This window comes from Phalaenopsis equestris, unplaced genomic scaffold, assembly GCF_001263595.1.
Source record: "Phalaenopsis equestris unplaced genomic scaffold, ASM126359v1 Scaffold000740, whole genome shotgun sequence".
In the NCBI taxonomy this organism is placed as follows: Eukaryota; Viridiplantae; Streptophyta; class Magnoliopsida; order Asparagales; family Orchidaceae; genus Phalaenopsis; species Phalaenopsis equestris.
In genome coordinates this window covers 156,849-173,289 of record NW_018165180.1, presented here as the reverse complement: position 1 = coordinate 173,289, position 16,441 = coordinate 156,849, and the positions used below count along the sequence as shown (strand labels likewise).

General features: G+C 38.7%; 2 protein-coding genes across 3 annotated transcripts in view; one reads left to right on the top strand and one right to left on the bottom strand.

The window, feature by feature from the left end:
* The first annotated feature begins 7,250 nt into the window (after window positions 1–7,250).
* LOC110030550 (probable inactive leucine-rich repeat receptor kinase XIAO) lies at window positions 7,251–11,374 on the top strand. Its single transcript, XM_020733298.1, is given in 4 exon segments — window positions 7,251–7,542; window positions 7,545–8,254; window positions 8,256–10,362; window positions 10,365–11,374. Coding segments are annotated over 4 exon segments (3,483 nt in total). The 5' UTR covers window positions 7,251–7,367; the 3' UTR covers window positions 10,856–11,374.
* Window positions 11,375–12,918: 1,544 nt separating this feature from the next.
* LOC110030549 (probable 1-acylglycerol-3-phosphate O-acyltransferase) overlaps window positions 12,919–16,441 on the bottom strand; it is a 28,859-nt gene continuing 25,336 nt past the window's right edge. For both annotated transcript variants that reach the window (XM_020733296.1, XM_020733297.1), the window contains 4 exons: window positions 15,459–15,568; window positions 15,255–15,354; window positions 13,727–13,850; window positions 12,919–13,187 (listed from right to left, as the gene is read on the bottom strand). In XM_020733296.1, the coding sequence (XP_020588955.1) occupies window positions 13,056–13,187; window positions 13,727–13,850; window positions 15,255–15,354; window positions 15,459–15,568 (466 nt within the window). In that variant the 3' untranslated portion in view covers window positions 12,919–13,055. The remainder of the gene's footprint in view (window positions 13,188–13,726; window positions 13,851–15,254; window positions 15,355–15,458; window positions 15,569–16,441) is intronic.

Below are 16,441 nucleotides of genomic sequence, written 5' to 3'. Positions count from 1 at the left end.
TATATATATATATATGAAATCTCTCAAATGAAGTTAAGATGCAACATTTGTGGCCTACGGAGGACCTCAGCTTCTGAGCGAGAATCCTCTCTCTTTTTTAGTGCTGTCCACAAAACTCGTTAATAATGATTTTGCTTCCCATGATTTCCATTGAAGAACTCATATTATATTGAAAATCTGTTATAATATGGACAACGTTTTTAAAAGTAGGTACATATAATAAGTGTGCATTATTATATATTTATATGCTCGACATTGTACAATGATATACTTCTATTATATATGATAGCTCTTAATATATTATTCATATTTAATAATTTCTCCATATTAACTGCATTCATGATGGCGGTCGTTCACTTCTAGTCTACTTGCTCCATTTACTTTGATTTAGAAGGATTGGTGCTATACCCTCGATGGAGATTGTTCGAAAATCATTCTAGAGTGACATGTGCTAGAGAATTCACGGCAAACTACTACTTCCATGTTTTTTAAACATAGAGACACAAACTACAGTTGTTATTGATAAACTATTGTTATAAATCTACAATGATCAATTATATAACTCAATATTCCTTAATTAAAGAGATGATTGGACACGTATACCCATCGTTCATATCGTATTATTTCAACTGGACTAGGTCCTATGATTTTCCTCTTTTCAGGATTTTTCACGTAAAAAATTGCGATGTCTCCTAAATAATCTCATAGAAGAGGATAATGAGAAGATAAAAAACTAGTATAAGAAGAAGAGATGGGCAACTTGAAAAAAGATTAAGCAAAAATCCTTTTGTTTCATCTCATTTCCTTAGTTACAACCAACAAATAAACCATTCTACTCTATATAAAGCCAGAGTGATGACAAACTAGTAAATATGAACAACAATACACAACTAACTTATTTCTAACATAAATAGCATTTCCTATGCAACTAAATCTCTAGGGCATTGAGAAGAAAGCTTCGATGGAGAGGTGCAAGTGATCCATGAGATCCAAAGGTAAAACACAGAGATTCAAGTGAGTGTAACAAACTTCCACTTCACCCCCCTTCAAGTTGTTGATCGGCTGGTTGGATCGTGAGCTTGGTGATGAGTTCTTAATGTCAAGCTATATGTAAGGGTTTTGTAAAAATATCAGTAATCTGATTTTCTGTCATCAAGTGTTGTAAATGAATCTTTTTAAGTCTAATAGTAAAGTAATAGTCCACTTATATGTGCTTTGTGCGGGCATGAAAAATAAGGTTGTGAGCAAGTGTTCTAGCTGAAATACTGTCATTGTAAATGATGGTAGGAGGTGTGGTTGTGTTTGTAAGATCTTGTAATAACCTACGTAACCATATAATTTCAGTGGTAGTTGATGTGATAGCCCTGTATACGGCTTGTCCATATGATCTTGCAACCATGGGTTGCTTCTTAACAGACCTTGATATAAGATTTGAACCTACATAAATGCAAAATACTCAAAAAGAATTTTCTATCAGTTGCATCTGAGGCCCAATCAACGTCTGCATAAACATTTAAAAGTAAAGAGCCACGGGTAATTGGTATGTCGTGAGTATTGGTACCTTTTAAATATCTGAGAAGACGTTTGGGAGTTGATAGTGAAGAGTGGTGGGTTGATGCATTGATTGAGATGATTTACGACAATGTGATGTCTGGTAGGGTAATGGTTAGATATTAAAGCATTCCAATGATCTATCTAAAAAGTTTGGGTCAATTAATGAAGTGTATGGTTTAGTTGAGGAAGAGTGTTTGGTGGGAAGAGGAGTTAAAACCGATTTGGCATTCATCATGTTGGTTTTGTGAAGAAGATCAATCAGATAGTGTTGTTAATTTATGAAGTAACTAGTAGAGGTTTATTGAATATGTAAGCCAAGAAAATTAGAGATAGGATCGAGTTGTCTTAAATTGAAACACATGTTGAGAGTGTGGGTAAGTTTAGTAATAACAGAAAAGAAGTTCTAGTTATTAAAATGTCATCAACATAGACTAATAAATAAATATCTGAGAAGACTTTTTAGGTGTTGATAGTGAAAAGTGGTGGGCTGATGCATTAGCTGAGACGATTTACAACAAATGTGATGTCTGGTTGGGTCAGTTAATGAAGTGTATGGTCCAGTTGAGGAAGAGTGTTTGGTGGGAGGTGGAGTTAAAACCGACCTGACATTAATCATGTCGGTTTTGTGAAAAGGATCAGTAAGATAGTGTTGTTAATTTATGAACTAATAGTAGATGTTTATTGAATTTGTAAGCCAAGAAAATTAGAGATAGGACCGAGTTGTTTTAAATTGAAACACATGTTGAGAGTGTAGGTAATTTTAGTAATAACAGAAAAGGAGTTTCTAGTTATTAGAATGTCATCAACATAGACTAATAAATAAATATGAATATTGTCTTTGTTGTAAATTAAGAGAGATTGATCAGCAGTGCTGAGAGTAAAGTTCTAAGCATAAAGAAAACTGCAAAACAGTGAAGCACCACTGTTGTGGTGCTTTTTTGAGGCCATAAATAGCTTTGTTTAATTTACAAATGTGATGAGGATGTTGGGAATCAATAAAATTGGGTGGTTGAGTCACATAGACAGTGTCATCTAGTTTCTTGTGCACAAAAGCATTGGAGACATCAAGCTGCTGAATTTTATTTTTTTATGTGTTAGCAAGTGTAATAAGAATGTGAATCGTGGGAAATTTAGCGACTGAGCTAAAGGTTTCCGTATAATAAATTCCTTGTTGTTGTTTAAAACCTTGGGCTACAAGTGAGCTTTATAGTGAGCGATTTGACCCTACGACATTTGTATTTGCAGTGGGAGGCACAAGATTCCACGTGCCTTGTTGTTGCAAGGACATGAATTCCTTCAACATAGCATTCCTCCAATGGAAAATCTTAATAGCTTGAGTGTAAGTGGTAGGAGTGTCATGGTGAGGGATAGCGTGTTAAAGATCTACGAGTTGTTTGGGTTTGAGACTGTCGATTTGCTTGCGGGTAACCATAGGGTGAACTTTGTGAGTGGGTAGGGGAGAGTCTAATGTAGGAAGAGTGAGCAGAGGGAGGGGACATTTCTATGGAAGGAGAAGTAGCGTGACTATTATGAAGATGAAGAGAGAGGAGTATAGTTTGAGGAAGAGGAGGGATAATAGTGTTGTCGAGATTATGAGAGAGAGTTGACAGTGGAATGAGAAGTGAGGGTGGTATGTAATGAGGTGAGTTGCATGTAGAAGTAGAAGAAGTACTTGTAGGTTTTTTGTAGGGGGATATGATTTCATAAAAAATAATGTGACGAGAAATAAAATTTTTATTTTCCTGAATATCAAAACATTTGTAATACTTATGATGGGGACTGTAGCCCATAAAAATACAGGGCAAGGATTTTCAAGAGAACTTATGAGTAACATGTTGTGGTTGCCATGGGTAACATAAACATCCAAAGATTCGAGGTGGTGATATGTAGGTGAAGTACTATAAAGCAATTGAAAAGGGGAAACATTCTTAATGATTGTGGGTGGAAGTCTATTAATGAGATAATTAGCAGTATGAATGGCTTCCATCCAAAATCTAAGAGGAAGGTTAGAAACATTTAATAAAGTTATTGCAGTTTCTACTAGGTGTCTATTTTTAAGTTCTGCCATGCCATTTTGTTCCATAGTATAAGCATATCTATATTGATTTTGGATGTCATTTTCTTGTAGATAATTATGTAAAACATTTGAAGTGTATTCTCCTCCTCCATCTAATGGTAAAAAATTAATGTTTGATTGAAAATGAGTTTTACGTATTTTGTATAAAAATATAAATTGTGAAGTACTCTCAAATTTACGTTGTAGCGGTGTACACAAACAAAAGCGAGAAAAAACATCTACGAAAGTGATAAAATATTTATAACCTCTAAGGGTGGTATGGGGAAATGATCCCCAAATATCTCAGTGATTCATTTCTAAAAGTTTGTAAGTAGTAGGGATTTTAGAAAATGAAAGTGTATGACTCTTATTTTGAGCACAATCACTGCATAGAGGTAAAGAAGAAGAAATATGTTGTTAAAGGTAATTATGAGCTATTCTCATGAGCACTTTCTTGTGGGGATGCCCCAATCTGTGATGTCATAAGTTAAAACTTGTTGTGCTATGAAGTGTTGTGAGTGGGTATAACCCATGATCAACAATTTATCTCCTCTTGCTTACTTCTCTTTTATTTGTATGCGTTTTGAATTTATGTTCAATACTAATACGCTAAATTATTACTTTATTGTCGTGAAGTCTCCAACACACATCAATTAGTATGTTCAATCATAAGTTAATTTATAAACTATATGAGAGAGATATGTAAGTGATTTTAAAATTATTATGTTATCATATTAATATTAGAAAAAAACATTTACATTTCACATATTTTTAATATATTTACCTATCTCACACCTAAAATTGATATTTATACTTGTAACACTTTGCTGTCATAAATCTATGCGCAAAAAAATTGTATTTCTATTCACATATCCAACACCTACATTAATATTTACCTACATAGCACTCAAATCTTCAACGTCGCATCAAAAGTATAGTTGTCACTATCTTTATAAAAATGAAATAGAACTTAATGTATAAATTTATGCCATTAAGATGTCATGAATATAAATTTCAAACATTGGGTGAGCAAATCTACATACACACACACAATTCTTGTGCATTTACATTTTTAACACTTAAAGTTTAACATTTACCTTCATAACCTATGCATGCAAAAATGTATTTCACCTTTAAAAATTTAGTAATAAAGATATTTTGTACGTGTGTTACAATCTTGAGTGCTGCATATGTAAATATGAAAGTTTAAGTTAGATATGATATGTAAATACATAAGAATTATGGTGTATGCATGCAAATGGAGTACGGATGAAGAACTCTAAAAGTTGTATTACCATAGCCACTAACCAAACATGTGATGATTGCATGGAATCGTAAACAAAAAATATAAATCCTTGTTGAATACAATATATACATGATCTATGCCATCTAATGCACTCTCACTTTCTTATATTACAATATTAATGGCATCAGTATCAGATTGTGGCAAATTTTTTGTATAGATCATATCATCAAAGCCTGCAAGGCATTTAGATGGTAGAAATATGGAAAAAAAAAAATTACATAAGGACTCTGGATGCGTTCGGAGTCCAATGGTGAGGCGCCATGTGTCAAGGACCCCACCGTTCTTTACACTGGTCAATATCAGTGTATTACGGTAGGACCCGCTTCATATGTGGCATCCCACCATTGGACTCCGTTAAGAGTCATGATGTAATATTATCTAAAAAATATGAGCTTTTACAAGATTAAGATGATTGATAATCTTTTCAAAAAGCTGCCACAATCTTAGGAGAAGAGTCGGCCAATTTCTATGAGATGAAATCTCAATTATGGAACCATTGTGTGATAACATTCATAATTTGATAGTGTTGTTTTTACTATTGTTATCAGATATATTTCATGGGCACATCATAAATTAACTTGGCTAGCCCAAATATCCAAATAGTAAGTTTTCTTTTTGCTTATTAGCCTATACTTTAGTTGGCCGACTAATTTGTTTTTAGGTTGACAGTTGTTGATTTAAATTTATAAAATGAGTCATTATACTTATGTGATGTTTCCACATTGAAGATAATTTTATAAATTCATATGATGTTTCCACATTGTAGTTAAGTTAGCTTAAACTCTCTTCTTTGGTATGCTTAACTCAGGTAAGTTTATGTCTAACCAAATTTGTTAAAAAGAGTTATGCAGAAGCTTTTCTGGCTGAGAAAAATGATAATTGTTATTTGATTCATAACTTTCTATATTTTTTAGATGAGATGGGTTATAATTTAGGTCTAATTACGTAAATAAATTGAACATTGCTCCAATTGAATTTGAGATAATATATATATATATATATATATATATTGATTGATTATTTAAGAGATTGGCAACAAATTCTCTTGGAAACTCGGAGAAATAATATGATTAATAAAATTTTAGTCAATTTTAATAAAATTAAAAAAAAAAAAGTAATCGTGGTTTTGAAGAATTTGTGATAATTCAATTTGACTCGCTTAAATTTATTATTTTCAGTTTATTTATTTATTTATAATTAAACAAAATGGCATTGAACATATTCATTTGATCATTTTCATCATTTTTTCTCAAATTACCGAAAGACGAGTTCGCTGTGACCCACATCGCAATGCTACTGAAGATTCAGTCTAGAATTTCATGTTAGAACAAACCACATTTATTCTAACTAGATAAAATATTTTTATTCTTTAAATAAATAACGTACTTATTTGTGATATAATTGTTGAGAGTGTAATTTCCCATTGTGAGACTGCGTATTCGAATCGTTCACTTGCCTTTTTCCTGATACAAAAGTATTAATTAAACAAACTTAAACAAGTCAATCTCAACACAAAAGTAAATCTCTTACAATCATTTACACGTATAATCAACATTTACATTAATTATTCATTCTCTTACATGATAACTTGCTATAATGAAAATATTATTAAAAAATCAACTTCATTTATCCTCATTTTGGCTATATCTTTAATCTACTATATATTAGATAAATCCATAAAACTTTATGTTTTACTATTCATCATTGTTCATTAGGTGTGATTCACGGACAAATCAAGATCCAATACGTTCACTCTCATAATATTTACTAACAAGCTTTTTGTGTCATCAATACGTAAATTTGAATCCAAACGCTAGAGGAAATTGGGGGAGCCGAGTAAGATCACTCATGACAAATTTAAACTTCTTTGGAGTCTTTAATGCAACCCAAAAACAAAGTCTCAAATCACAAATCCATCCAATGACTTAAAAACATATTGTCATTCAACAAATCTTTAGACAAATATATATAGAGGCAGGCAGCTAGACTTTGCCATTACAAGAACAAAAATTTATCCACACTAAAATTCCAAAACCATATAAAATGTTTTAAATCAGAAGTATGATACGTCCATATCTGTAATTTATTATGATTAAATATAACGGTCAGAAGCCTAAAGTTCTCTTCCCTCTTCCTCATATCTACATAAATTTGATATATCATTCAATGTCACATGAAGGCTATATATATATATGTACATTGGGACCCAACTTCTGCTAGCTCTGCTGTAGCGCCCTTCTCAACAACCTAAGAAAAATAAAAATAAAAATAAAAATTAGTAACGGATAAATGATGAATATTAGATTTCTATTTGAAAAAAAAAAAAAGAGGGAAATGATTCTTTACTTCTCATGAAGTTCAAGAGCCCTATTTCTGATGAATATAGCCTCAGTCTTCCTTCCACAGCTCTTCAGGAAAAGAAATTAGAAAGTTCGCCGGCTCCGGCTCGGAATGCCGCCGCCCTACGTCGCCTTTCTTCTCCTTCTGCTCCTCCGCCTCTTTCTGCTGGCATCCGCCGCGCCGGAGGGCCGTACGCCGGCCACCCAGTCGGAGATCGACGCGCTCACCGCATTCCGGCTCAACCTCCAAGATCCCCTCGGCGCGCTCTCGGGTTGGGATCCCACTACGCGGCACGAGGAGGTGGGCGGGGTGTCACCGGCGAGCCCGTCGGCGGCGGCCGTGTCGTCGAGCTCCGGCTGACTCGCCTTCGCCTCTCAGGTCCCATCTCCGACCGCCTCGCTGACCTACATTTTCTTCGCAAGCTCAGCTTGCCCTCCAACTTATTTACTGGATCTATTCCTCCCTCACTAGCCAACCTCTCCGACCTCCGAACCCTTTTTCTTCAATACAACTCCCTCAACGGCCCGCTTCCCCCCGCTCTCCTTTCCAACCTCACTAAACTCCAGATACTAAATGCCGCCGGAAACCGCCTCTCCGGAGTTTTTCCGGCCGTTCTTCTTCCAAACCTCCGCTATCTTGACCTCTCATCCAACTCTTTTACCAGCCAAATCCCAACCAACTTGTCGTCAACGGCTCCGCGGTTGCAGCTACTCAATCTCTCCTTCAATCGCCTGCGCGGCACTATTCCGGGGGATCTCGGCCGGCTTCAGATGCTCCTTTATCTTTGGCTGGACTGGAACGAGCTCGAGGGGACGATTCCGGCTGTTCTTGCGAACTGCTCTTCCCTGCTTCACCTCAGTATACAGGGGAACAAACTCCAAGGCATCGTTCCGGCGGCCGTCGGTGAGATCCCTACACTTCAGGTTCTTTCGCTCTCGCATAACCAGCTTTCCGGCCCGATTCCATCTTCCATTTTATACAACGCCTCCGCCGCGCCCCCCGCCGTCGCTGCGGATCGTGCAGCTAGGTTACAATGCGCTCTCCCTTTTACCCGAACCTTCGGAGGAGCGAGCTCCGGCAGCGCTCGCTTCCAGTGTTCTCCAGGTGTTCGATGTGAAGGAGAATCAGGTAGCTGGGCCTTTCCCAGTGTGGCTGACTAACATCTCAACTCTGACGGTTTTGGATCTTTCTAGGAACGCATTTTCCGGTGATCTTCCGCCGGAAATGGGCAAGTTAATCGTGCTCCAGGAGCTTCGTATTGGAACAAATTTGATGAGCGGAACCGTTCCGACGGACATCGGGATGTGCACCTCCCTGCATGTTCTTGAACTGGAGCATAACCGATTTTCTGGCATAATACCATCGGCTCTTGGAGATCTTCCGGAGATGACAACGCTTCTTCTTGGCGGAAACCTATTTACTGGTTCGATTCCGGCTAGTTTTGGCGCGCTATCACATCTCGACGGCCTCTCATTGCGTCAGAACAACCTAAGTGGAAGCATACCGGAAGAGATACTGAGGTTGAGCAACCTGTCTTCTCTGGACCTTTCCCGCAATAGATTCTCCGGCGAGATTCCGGTCGGTATCGGGAATCTTGAGCGTTTGCAAAGCTTGAACTTGAGCAACAATTTTTTTTCCGGAAGCATCCCGTCGAGCATCGGAAAGCTTGGAAACCTTAAATTACTAGACCTCAGTGGACAAGACAACCTCTCCGGCGAAATTCCAGCTGAGCTTTTCGGGATGCCGAACCTCCAAGTGATCTCGCTTGCCGATAACTCGTTATCAGGTGAGTTTCCTGAAGGTTTCACCAGCCTGTGGAGCCTGCAGCGGCTCAATCTGACGTCCAATTCGTTTAAAGGTGTCATCCCAACCACCTACGGTTATCTCCAGTCCCTGCAAGTTCTCTCCATCTCCAAAAATAACCTCTCTGGCGTGATTCCTGCGGAGCTTGGCAACTGCTCTAACCTCACCACCATCCAGCTCCGCGAAAACCACCTTTCAGGTTACATTCCCGTGGATCTCTCGCGGCTCTCCAACCTGGAAGAACTCGACCTCGGCAAGAATCTCCTTTCTGGAGGAATCCCAATGGAGATTTCGCAATGCTCGTCGCTGTCCACTCTCCTGCTTGACAAAAACAATCTCTCCGGAAGCATCCCGGAGTCCCTCTCGAACTTGTCCAAGCTGCAAAACTTAGATCTTTCCTCAAACAAACTCAGCGGCGCGATTCCCTCCAGCCTTGCAGTTATTAACAGATTGACTCACTTCAACGTCTCATACAACAATCTGGAGGGCGAGATACCGCTAATGTTGTCCTCCCGATTCAAGAATGCTTCTCTGTTCGCTGGAAATCCTGACCTCTGCGGTCAGCCGTTGGCCAATAAATGCGGCGGAAAGAAAAGGTGGACTCAGTCGATTCTTTTCATATCCCTCGCTGGCGCGCTGGCGGTCATCCTCCTCACAATACTCTACTGCTGCTGCGTCTGTTTTCTAATCCGATGGCGGCAGAGGTTTCTCGAGAGGCGCGACGGGCCGAAGAAGCGCAGTCCAGGACGAGGAAGCGGATCGAGCTCCGGCAGCGCCGGCGACAACGGTGGAGGACCGAAGCTAATCATGTTCCAGAACAAAATCACCTACACGGAGACATTGGAAGCCACGAGGCAGTTTGACGAGGAGAACGTGTTGAGCCGCGGGCGCCACGGGCTTGTCTTCAAGGCCTGCTACAACGACGGCACGGTGCTGTCAATCCTCCGGCTGCCGTCAACTTCCGCCGATGGGGCGGTGGTGGTGGAGGAAGGCTTTTTCCGCAAGGAAGCGGAATCGCTCGGGAAGGTGAAGCAGAGGAACCTGACCGTGCTCCGGGGTTATTACGCCGGGCCTCCGCCGGACGTCCGGCTGCTCATCTACGACTACATGCCGAACGGTAATCTAGCCACTCTGCTCCAGGAAGCATCGCACCAAGATGGCCACGTGCTCAACTGGCCAATGCGGCACCTAATCGCGCTCGGAGTGGCGCGGGGTCTCGCGTTCCTGCACGCCGCGAATGTTGTCCATGGGGACGTGAAGCCGCAGAACGTATTGTTTGATGCCGATTTTGAGCCCCATTTGTCTGATTTGGGCTGGAGAGGAGGGGGGGGACGGCGGGAGCAGCCGCGGAGGCTGCAGCGTCGACGTCTTCAGTTGCCGTGGGCGTGGTTGGTTCATTGGGCTATGTAGCGCCGGATGCTGCGGCGGCGGGGCAGGCGACGAGGGAAGGAGACGTGTTCAGCTTTGGAATTGTTTTATTGGAGCTGCTGACTGGGCGGCGGCCGGGGACTTTTGCCGGGGAGGAGGAGGAGGAGGATATCGTGAAGTGGGTGAAGAGGCAGCTGCAGCGAGGGCAGATTACTGAGTTACTGGAGCCGGGGTTGTTGGAGCTCGATCCTGAATCTGCGGAGTGGGAGGAGTTTCTTCTTGGTATCAAGGTCGGGCTGCTCTGCACAGCTCCAAGCCCGGTGGACCGTCCCAACATGGCGGACGTCGTATTCATGCTGGAGGGCTGTCGCGTCGGCACCGACATTCCATCATCCAACGATCCGACCTCGCAGCCCTCGCCGGCTTAATCTACAAGGCCGGCGGGAGGCTCGCCGCCGGTGATTCTCTGTGCGCAGCACATTTTTATTTTATTTTTCTTTCCTGCTATTCCGTTATGCTTTCCCGGGTTTCTGGGATCGGTTCAAATTGATTTTTTTTTTTTTTTTAAATTTATTTTTTTAACCTTTTATCATCCGACCGAGCGGCGAAGTCGGGGGTGGTGGGGACAAAGTGACATGGAAAAGAATTGAGGAAAAAATAGGAATTGTAGCCGTTGGGCGGCTTGGGGTTTGGAGTTAAAGCCACCTTTTTGATGGAGAAGAGATGCTTTGCTATTATTACGTGATGGTGGCTGATCTGAGGGATGGAGTGAGCGTATATGCCGGTTCCTTTTTAACCCACGTGGTTAGAAGCATTGTGGTTACTTATTGGGGCATGGCCTTGGGGACAGAAGGTAGCAGGGGGTGCAGCTGTTTGTTGGGGGCATCACGGGCGGACTCAGGAGCCGTTTTGAGCTGAATTCTCCTGCATGTTTTTTTTTTTAGATGATTTTATGAACAGATTTTCAACTGGATTTTATGATGATTTGTCACTTGTTATAGATTTTTTTTTTATTAAAAAAATACGACACTTCAAAATATAACAAAAAATTTTTTTATATAAAAATACATGAGTAGAAAAATTATTCCGCGGTGTCCAATCTCCACCCTTCATCACGGGTTTGGTGGGACCCACGGTGGAGATTAGACACCGCATGCATCTCTGCATGTGGTGTCCGCACGGAATAATTTTTCATAGTATAGAGCTTTTGTTTGCGCTAGAACATTCATGATAGTAGAGTGATGAGTTTAAAGTTTTAGCCATAGAGTTAACACAAATAAACGGGTGGAAGGGGGCATCAAAATTTCTTATCTGGAAAAACTTAAAAAGAGAAAAAAAACCCAGGACTTATTCAAGTTAATATAATTCACTATAAATATGTAATTATGAAGACACTATTATCTTATAATTTGAAAAAAAAAGGGGTTACAACGCTAAAAAAATCATGAGTATGAAAAATATTTGTATTTTAATTACGGTAATTGTAAGTAGTTAAACTTTAAGTCTATAATCTCGTGTCATACATTACATTGTATTTGAGATATTTTGTTACATCATATTCAAAATATTTTCTTATATCGTATTCTGGAGTTCACCGACGGTGAATTAGGTAGTAGTAGTGACTGACGGCTGGTGATTGTTGGCTAAGGAAATCAAGACTTAATTCATGGTCTTCAAGTTCAGAATAAAATTGAAATTTCACTCCTCCCTTCCCAAGTGTTGAGGATTTATTTATAGCACATTAAAGAGGGACATTTAGATCATTTGACAAATAACTAGCATAACCACATGGTTGAACAATTCCCATTGATATGCTTAATTTAAATACAAATATGTTAAATTGAGAGTTCATTTGAACCTCAAATTAATTACCTAAACCATCCACATGTGATTTAATTGCTTGCTCCGGGTTTGAATGAACTCGGATTAAATTAATTTTGATATAATTGGATTCTTCTTTGTTGAGACAATTAGTTTAGCTATAAACTCGCTACAATCAAAGCTCTAGATGATCTTTAATATCTCCAATTTCTAAATAAACAGAAAACCAAGGAAAAACTTTTCAGCAAGAGATTAAAAAAAGAAATAAAGTCAAAGCATATGCATTAACACTAAATATGATGAGATATCATTCAAAAGACCAACGCAAGTATATTTTAATCGATCCACGACATGCGTTAGGGCATAACAGCCTGGTTGATTAATTCATACAATGCTTCCTTCATAAATTTATTTGGAACTCTCTGCCCCCTTCATATATAAATACGCAGAAGAAGCACAAAAGCCTTAAAAAAAAAAAAAAAAGTCTACAGCAAGCAAAAACCAACTGCATTCTTACATATAAACATTCAACGTAACCCAAGCAAATAAATTATTGCTGTCCACCGAGCAGTCATTAATAACCTTTTTTTTTTTTCCATTCATCACGAGGAAATGCAGATCCCAAGAAGCTAATTTTATCAAATACGCACATATGGGGAAGAAGCTAAAATGAATATAAAAAACGTGGTTCCAGCTATTCTGTACCACCCGTATAATTTCCTATTATCTGTTTCATTAATTTAATTTGTTACAATAAACGGAAGAGATGAAGTGGGAGGAAGCCCTAAATAATGGTTCTTCCAAGGTTCAGGCAGAGGTAAGGCCTTCGGGCAAGGGCTCCTCCCAGGCCTCTAAATTTGGGGCTAAAATTTTCCGGCAAGCATGCACAACGGCGGAGTGAAATCCTGAAGGGTTGTCTATGAAGACGAAGTGGCCGCCCTGCAAATTTTGCAACGCATGCATCCTCATATTATTGCACGTAAATGGGGAAGAAATTGCATCAGGAGTCATTTTGTCTAGATTTCAATGTAATTACATATCAAATACCTAGAATTCAATTCTTACATATATGCAATCTCACATGCATGACAAAATGCATTTCACTTTTTAGCCGAAACAATGTTATTTATAAATCTAGCACCCTCTTTCACCCATCTTTCAGAGTTTCATTTTTATCAAAATTTGAATGATTTGATTGTGGCATGCCTGAGTGCTAGATCTTCTAAACAACCATGTTTCTGGTGCTATGTATGCAAGCATTCCTATTTTTTATGTGATATGAAAAATTTAGCTAATAGATATGTAAATTTATAAAAATTGGGCGGCAGGTATTTAAATGTCCCAAATATATATTATTTTGAGTCAACGTCTTGTATTTCAAATAAGTTATGTGTAGAGTTTTGATGCTAAGTTTTTTTTTTTTAAATTTAATTTTTTTGTTTTCCCAAGACGAAAGTGTGTGGAAGAGAGGAGGAGACCTGGGGTACTCTAATTATGTCGCAGGGGACCTTCATGCCCTCTCGAGCAAGTTGTGCGCCTTGGTAATTCATCCAGTCCTCGTAGCCGTAAATGAAGGTTGTAGGAACTTTCCAATCCGAAGAACTGCAACAAAATACAGTTGGAGCATCCTAAATCCGTCTGAAAATATAAATAAACTCATGCCAAACTAGTTAGCTATGTGATTAAATTAATGTGAGGACACTTTTTTGAAAGTAATATATTAGTACTTAATTCTTTATTTCCAAAAGAAAATTTATTTCATGTATTAAGTATCCTGAGAATGTGGCTCAAGCATTTCTCTTCACCCAATGAAGTTCTTTTAGGTGAAATAATTTTTTTTAATTAAAACACATAAATAGACTATGGGTGTAATATATATTTATTTTGGTATGGAGAGGAGGATAGGTAGGACATGGAACATGAGAATATGAGATCTCGTAAGATACAAATGCGGCAGCTTTGAAGAAGAATGACAGCTGAGTAGTACGACTCATTCAGCATCAAGTTGATGCAAAAAATACTTGTAAATAATCGTGTGCAGTGATTCTCATGAATACAGGAATACCAAAAAAATAATAAAAGTACAATGATTCCCATGCTGCATGACGAAGCAATAGAATGTTATGACGCAAATTATCATGTGTGAGAACTTTGAATGCAGGCCACTCTCTCTCTCTCTCTCTCTCTCTCTCTCTCTATATATATATATATATTGAAAAAATACTGTAATCCGGGAAACCACCTTGAGTCATCATCCTCAAGCCTCATATCCATTTCTCTTTTATATCTCTCGTCCACAAAAAAAAAATGTGTATACTGAGTTGGATGCACTCAGGAACCATATAGGACCCTACTTTACCCAAATTGGTATACAATATTGTCAGAGTAAAAGTAAACAGTGAGAACCATATGGAATGTGTGAATCCAGCCCCAAAAACATGCAGAGACCTACCGATTTGGCATAGTATAGAAAGACAACAAAATTTAATTGTTGGTGACAGACATTTTATTATGAGAAAAATGGTATTGAAAGAAAATTAAAGGCAACAATTTTTTTTTAAAAATGTAGCATCCAAATGCCAAGCGATTAATAAATGCATTAGAAAGGACCATATGCACAAAACATTAACACATTTTTGAAAATAGGAAGAAATCTTCAATAGAAATACTGATGGAAGAAAGTAGTTTGAAAGATCATCATCCCTGAGGAAGATCACCCTGCAATTCATATCCCCATAAATATCATATAAACCCATACTTTTCACTTGAAAAATTGAAAAAAATCTAAAGCCCAACAAGAAGAAAGAGGCAGAAAACAGATTTAAAAAAAAAGACACTGAAAAAAGACAAAAGGAAGATTAACAGAAAAAATAAACAAAAATAAAGCATTTCCATATATTTTCATATAATGAAAAAGAATAGACTCAGTGAATTTCCCAGTATGATAAAAGAGATTTCAACAAAATTAAATAATTAGAATTCTAGCAGAAAGTTAAGATAATCTACCATTGTAGAAGAGGTTTCCGTGCAAATGCTCCAAAAGAGAATATATACTTCAAACATAATTCTCCACTTGCTTTCGCCACCAAAGTATGGTACACGTAATCTAAATAATTTAGAGGAAAAAGTGAGGTATAGCAGACCTAAACAAGAAATCACAGCATTAAGAACAAATGGCAAAGCACCCAAGATACAGACTGTGAATTGTACCTGTCAACAAAGCAGCTTCTCTTTCATTTAAGATGGTACCACTGGAGTAAGAACCAAACCTAGCTGTTGTATACCTACGTACTAGATCAGGGCCCCAAGGGCCTAAGCCCCTGCAAGTTAGGACACGTAATTTCATTGAAAAATAATGAATTGATAGTACCAAACATAGGGCACCAAAGCCTTTTTTTTTAAATTGATAAAGTAAGATGACAATGCTATCTTGTTAAAACACAAATTGTTGCTAGGGCTGTTATATATATCTGTGTGTGTGTGTGTGTGATAGAGAGAGACGAAATGTCGGCTCAGGGAAGAACTCATCCCTCAGCACCTGGAAGGGCGTTTTTTGGACAAGACAACAGAGTTGCTGGACTCGACCACTCTCCAACCAGTCGGCCACCGCCCTCTTTCTCTCACTTGCTGCCCACCATGGTTGGCCGCCTCCTATAACTAGTCGACCACAACCGAGCAATCGGTCGGCCACCCATGGCCGACCACCTCCTTTAACTGGTCGACCATAGGTGGTCGGCCACAACCGAGTGTTGGCATCACTTTTTGATGTTACATGTGTAGGATGTCCGCTAGAACGACCTAAGATTGTATTTCATGCATAAATAACTTCTCAGAACTCAAGACATCCATTTGAGACTCTCTGGTGCGTATTTAATGACACAAGGAAATGATCGTTCTGCTAAACTTTGACTTTCACTTAAACGAAATTCGGTCTAGATTTTGTTTGTCAGACGACTTTGGCCAAACGACAGATTTCTGCGGGACTTTGGTTGTGGCTTTAGCGAAAACTGGTCGGCATTTGTCTGTCAAACGACTTTGACCGGACCAACGGATTTCACTCTGTACGACACATGTAAATCGGGCTCAAATTGGTCCGATTGTTGACGAATTTGTCCAGACAACCTTAGATTACAAAAGAGAATGCGAGAATCAAAACAATTGACCTTTAGATATATATATATATATATATATAT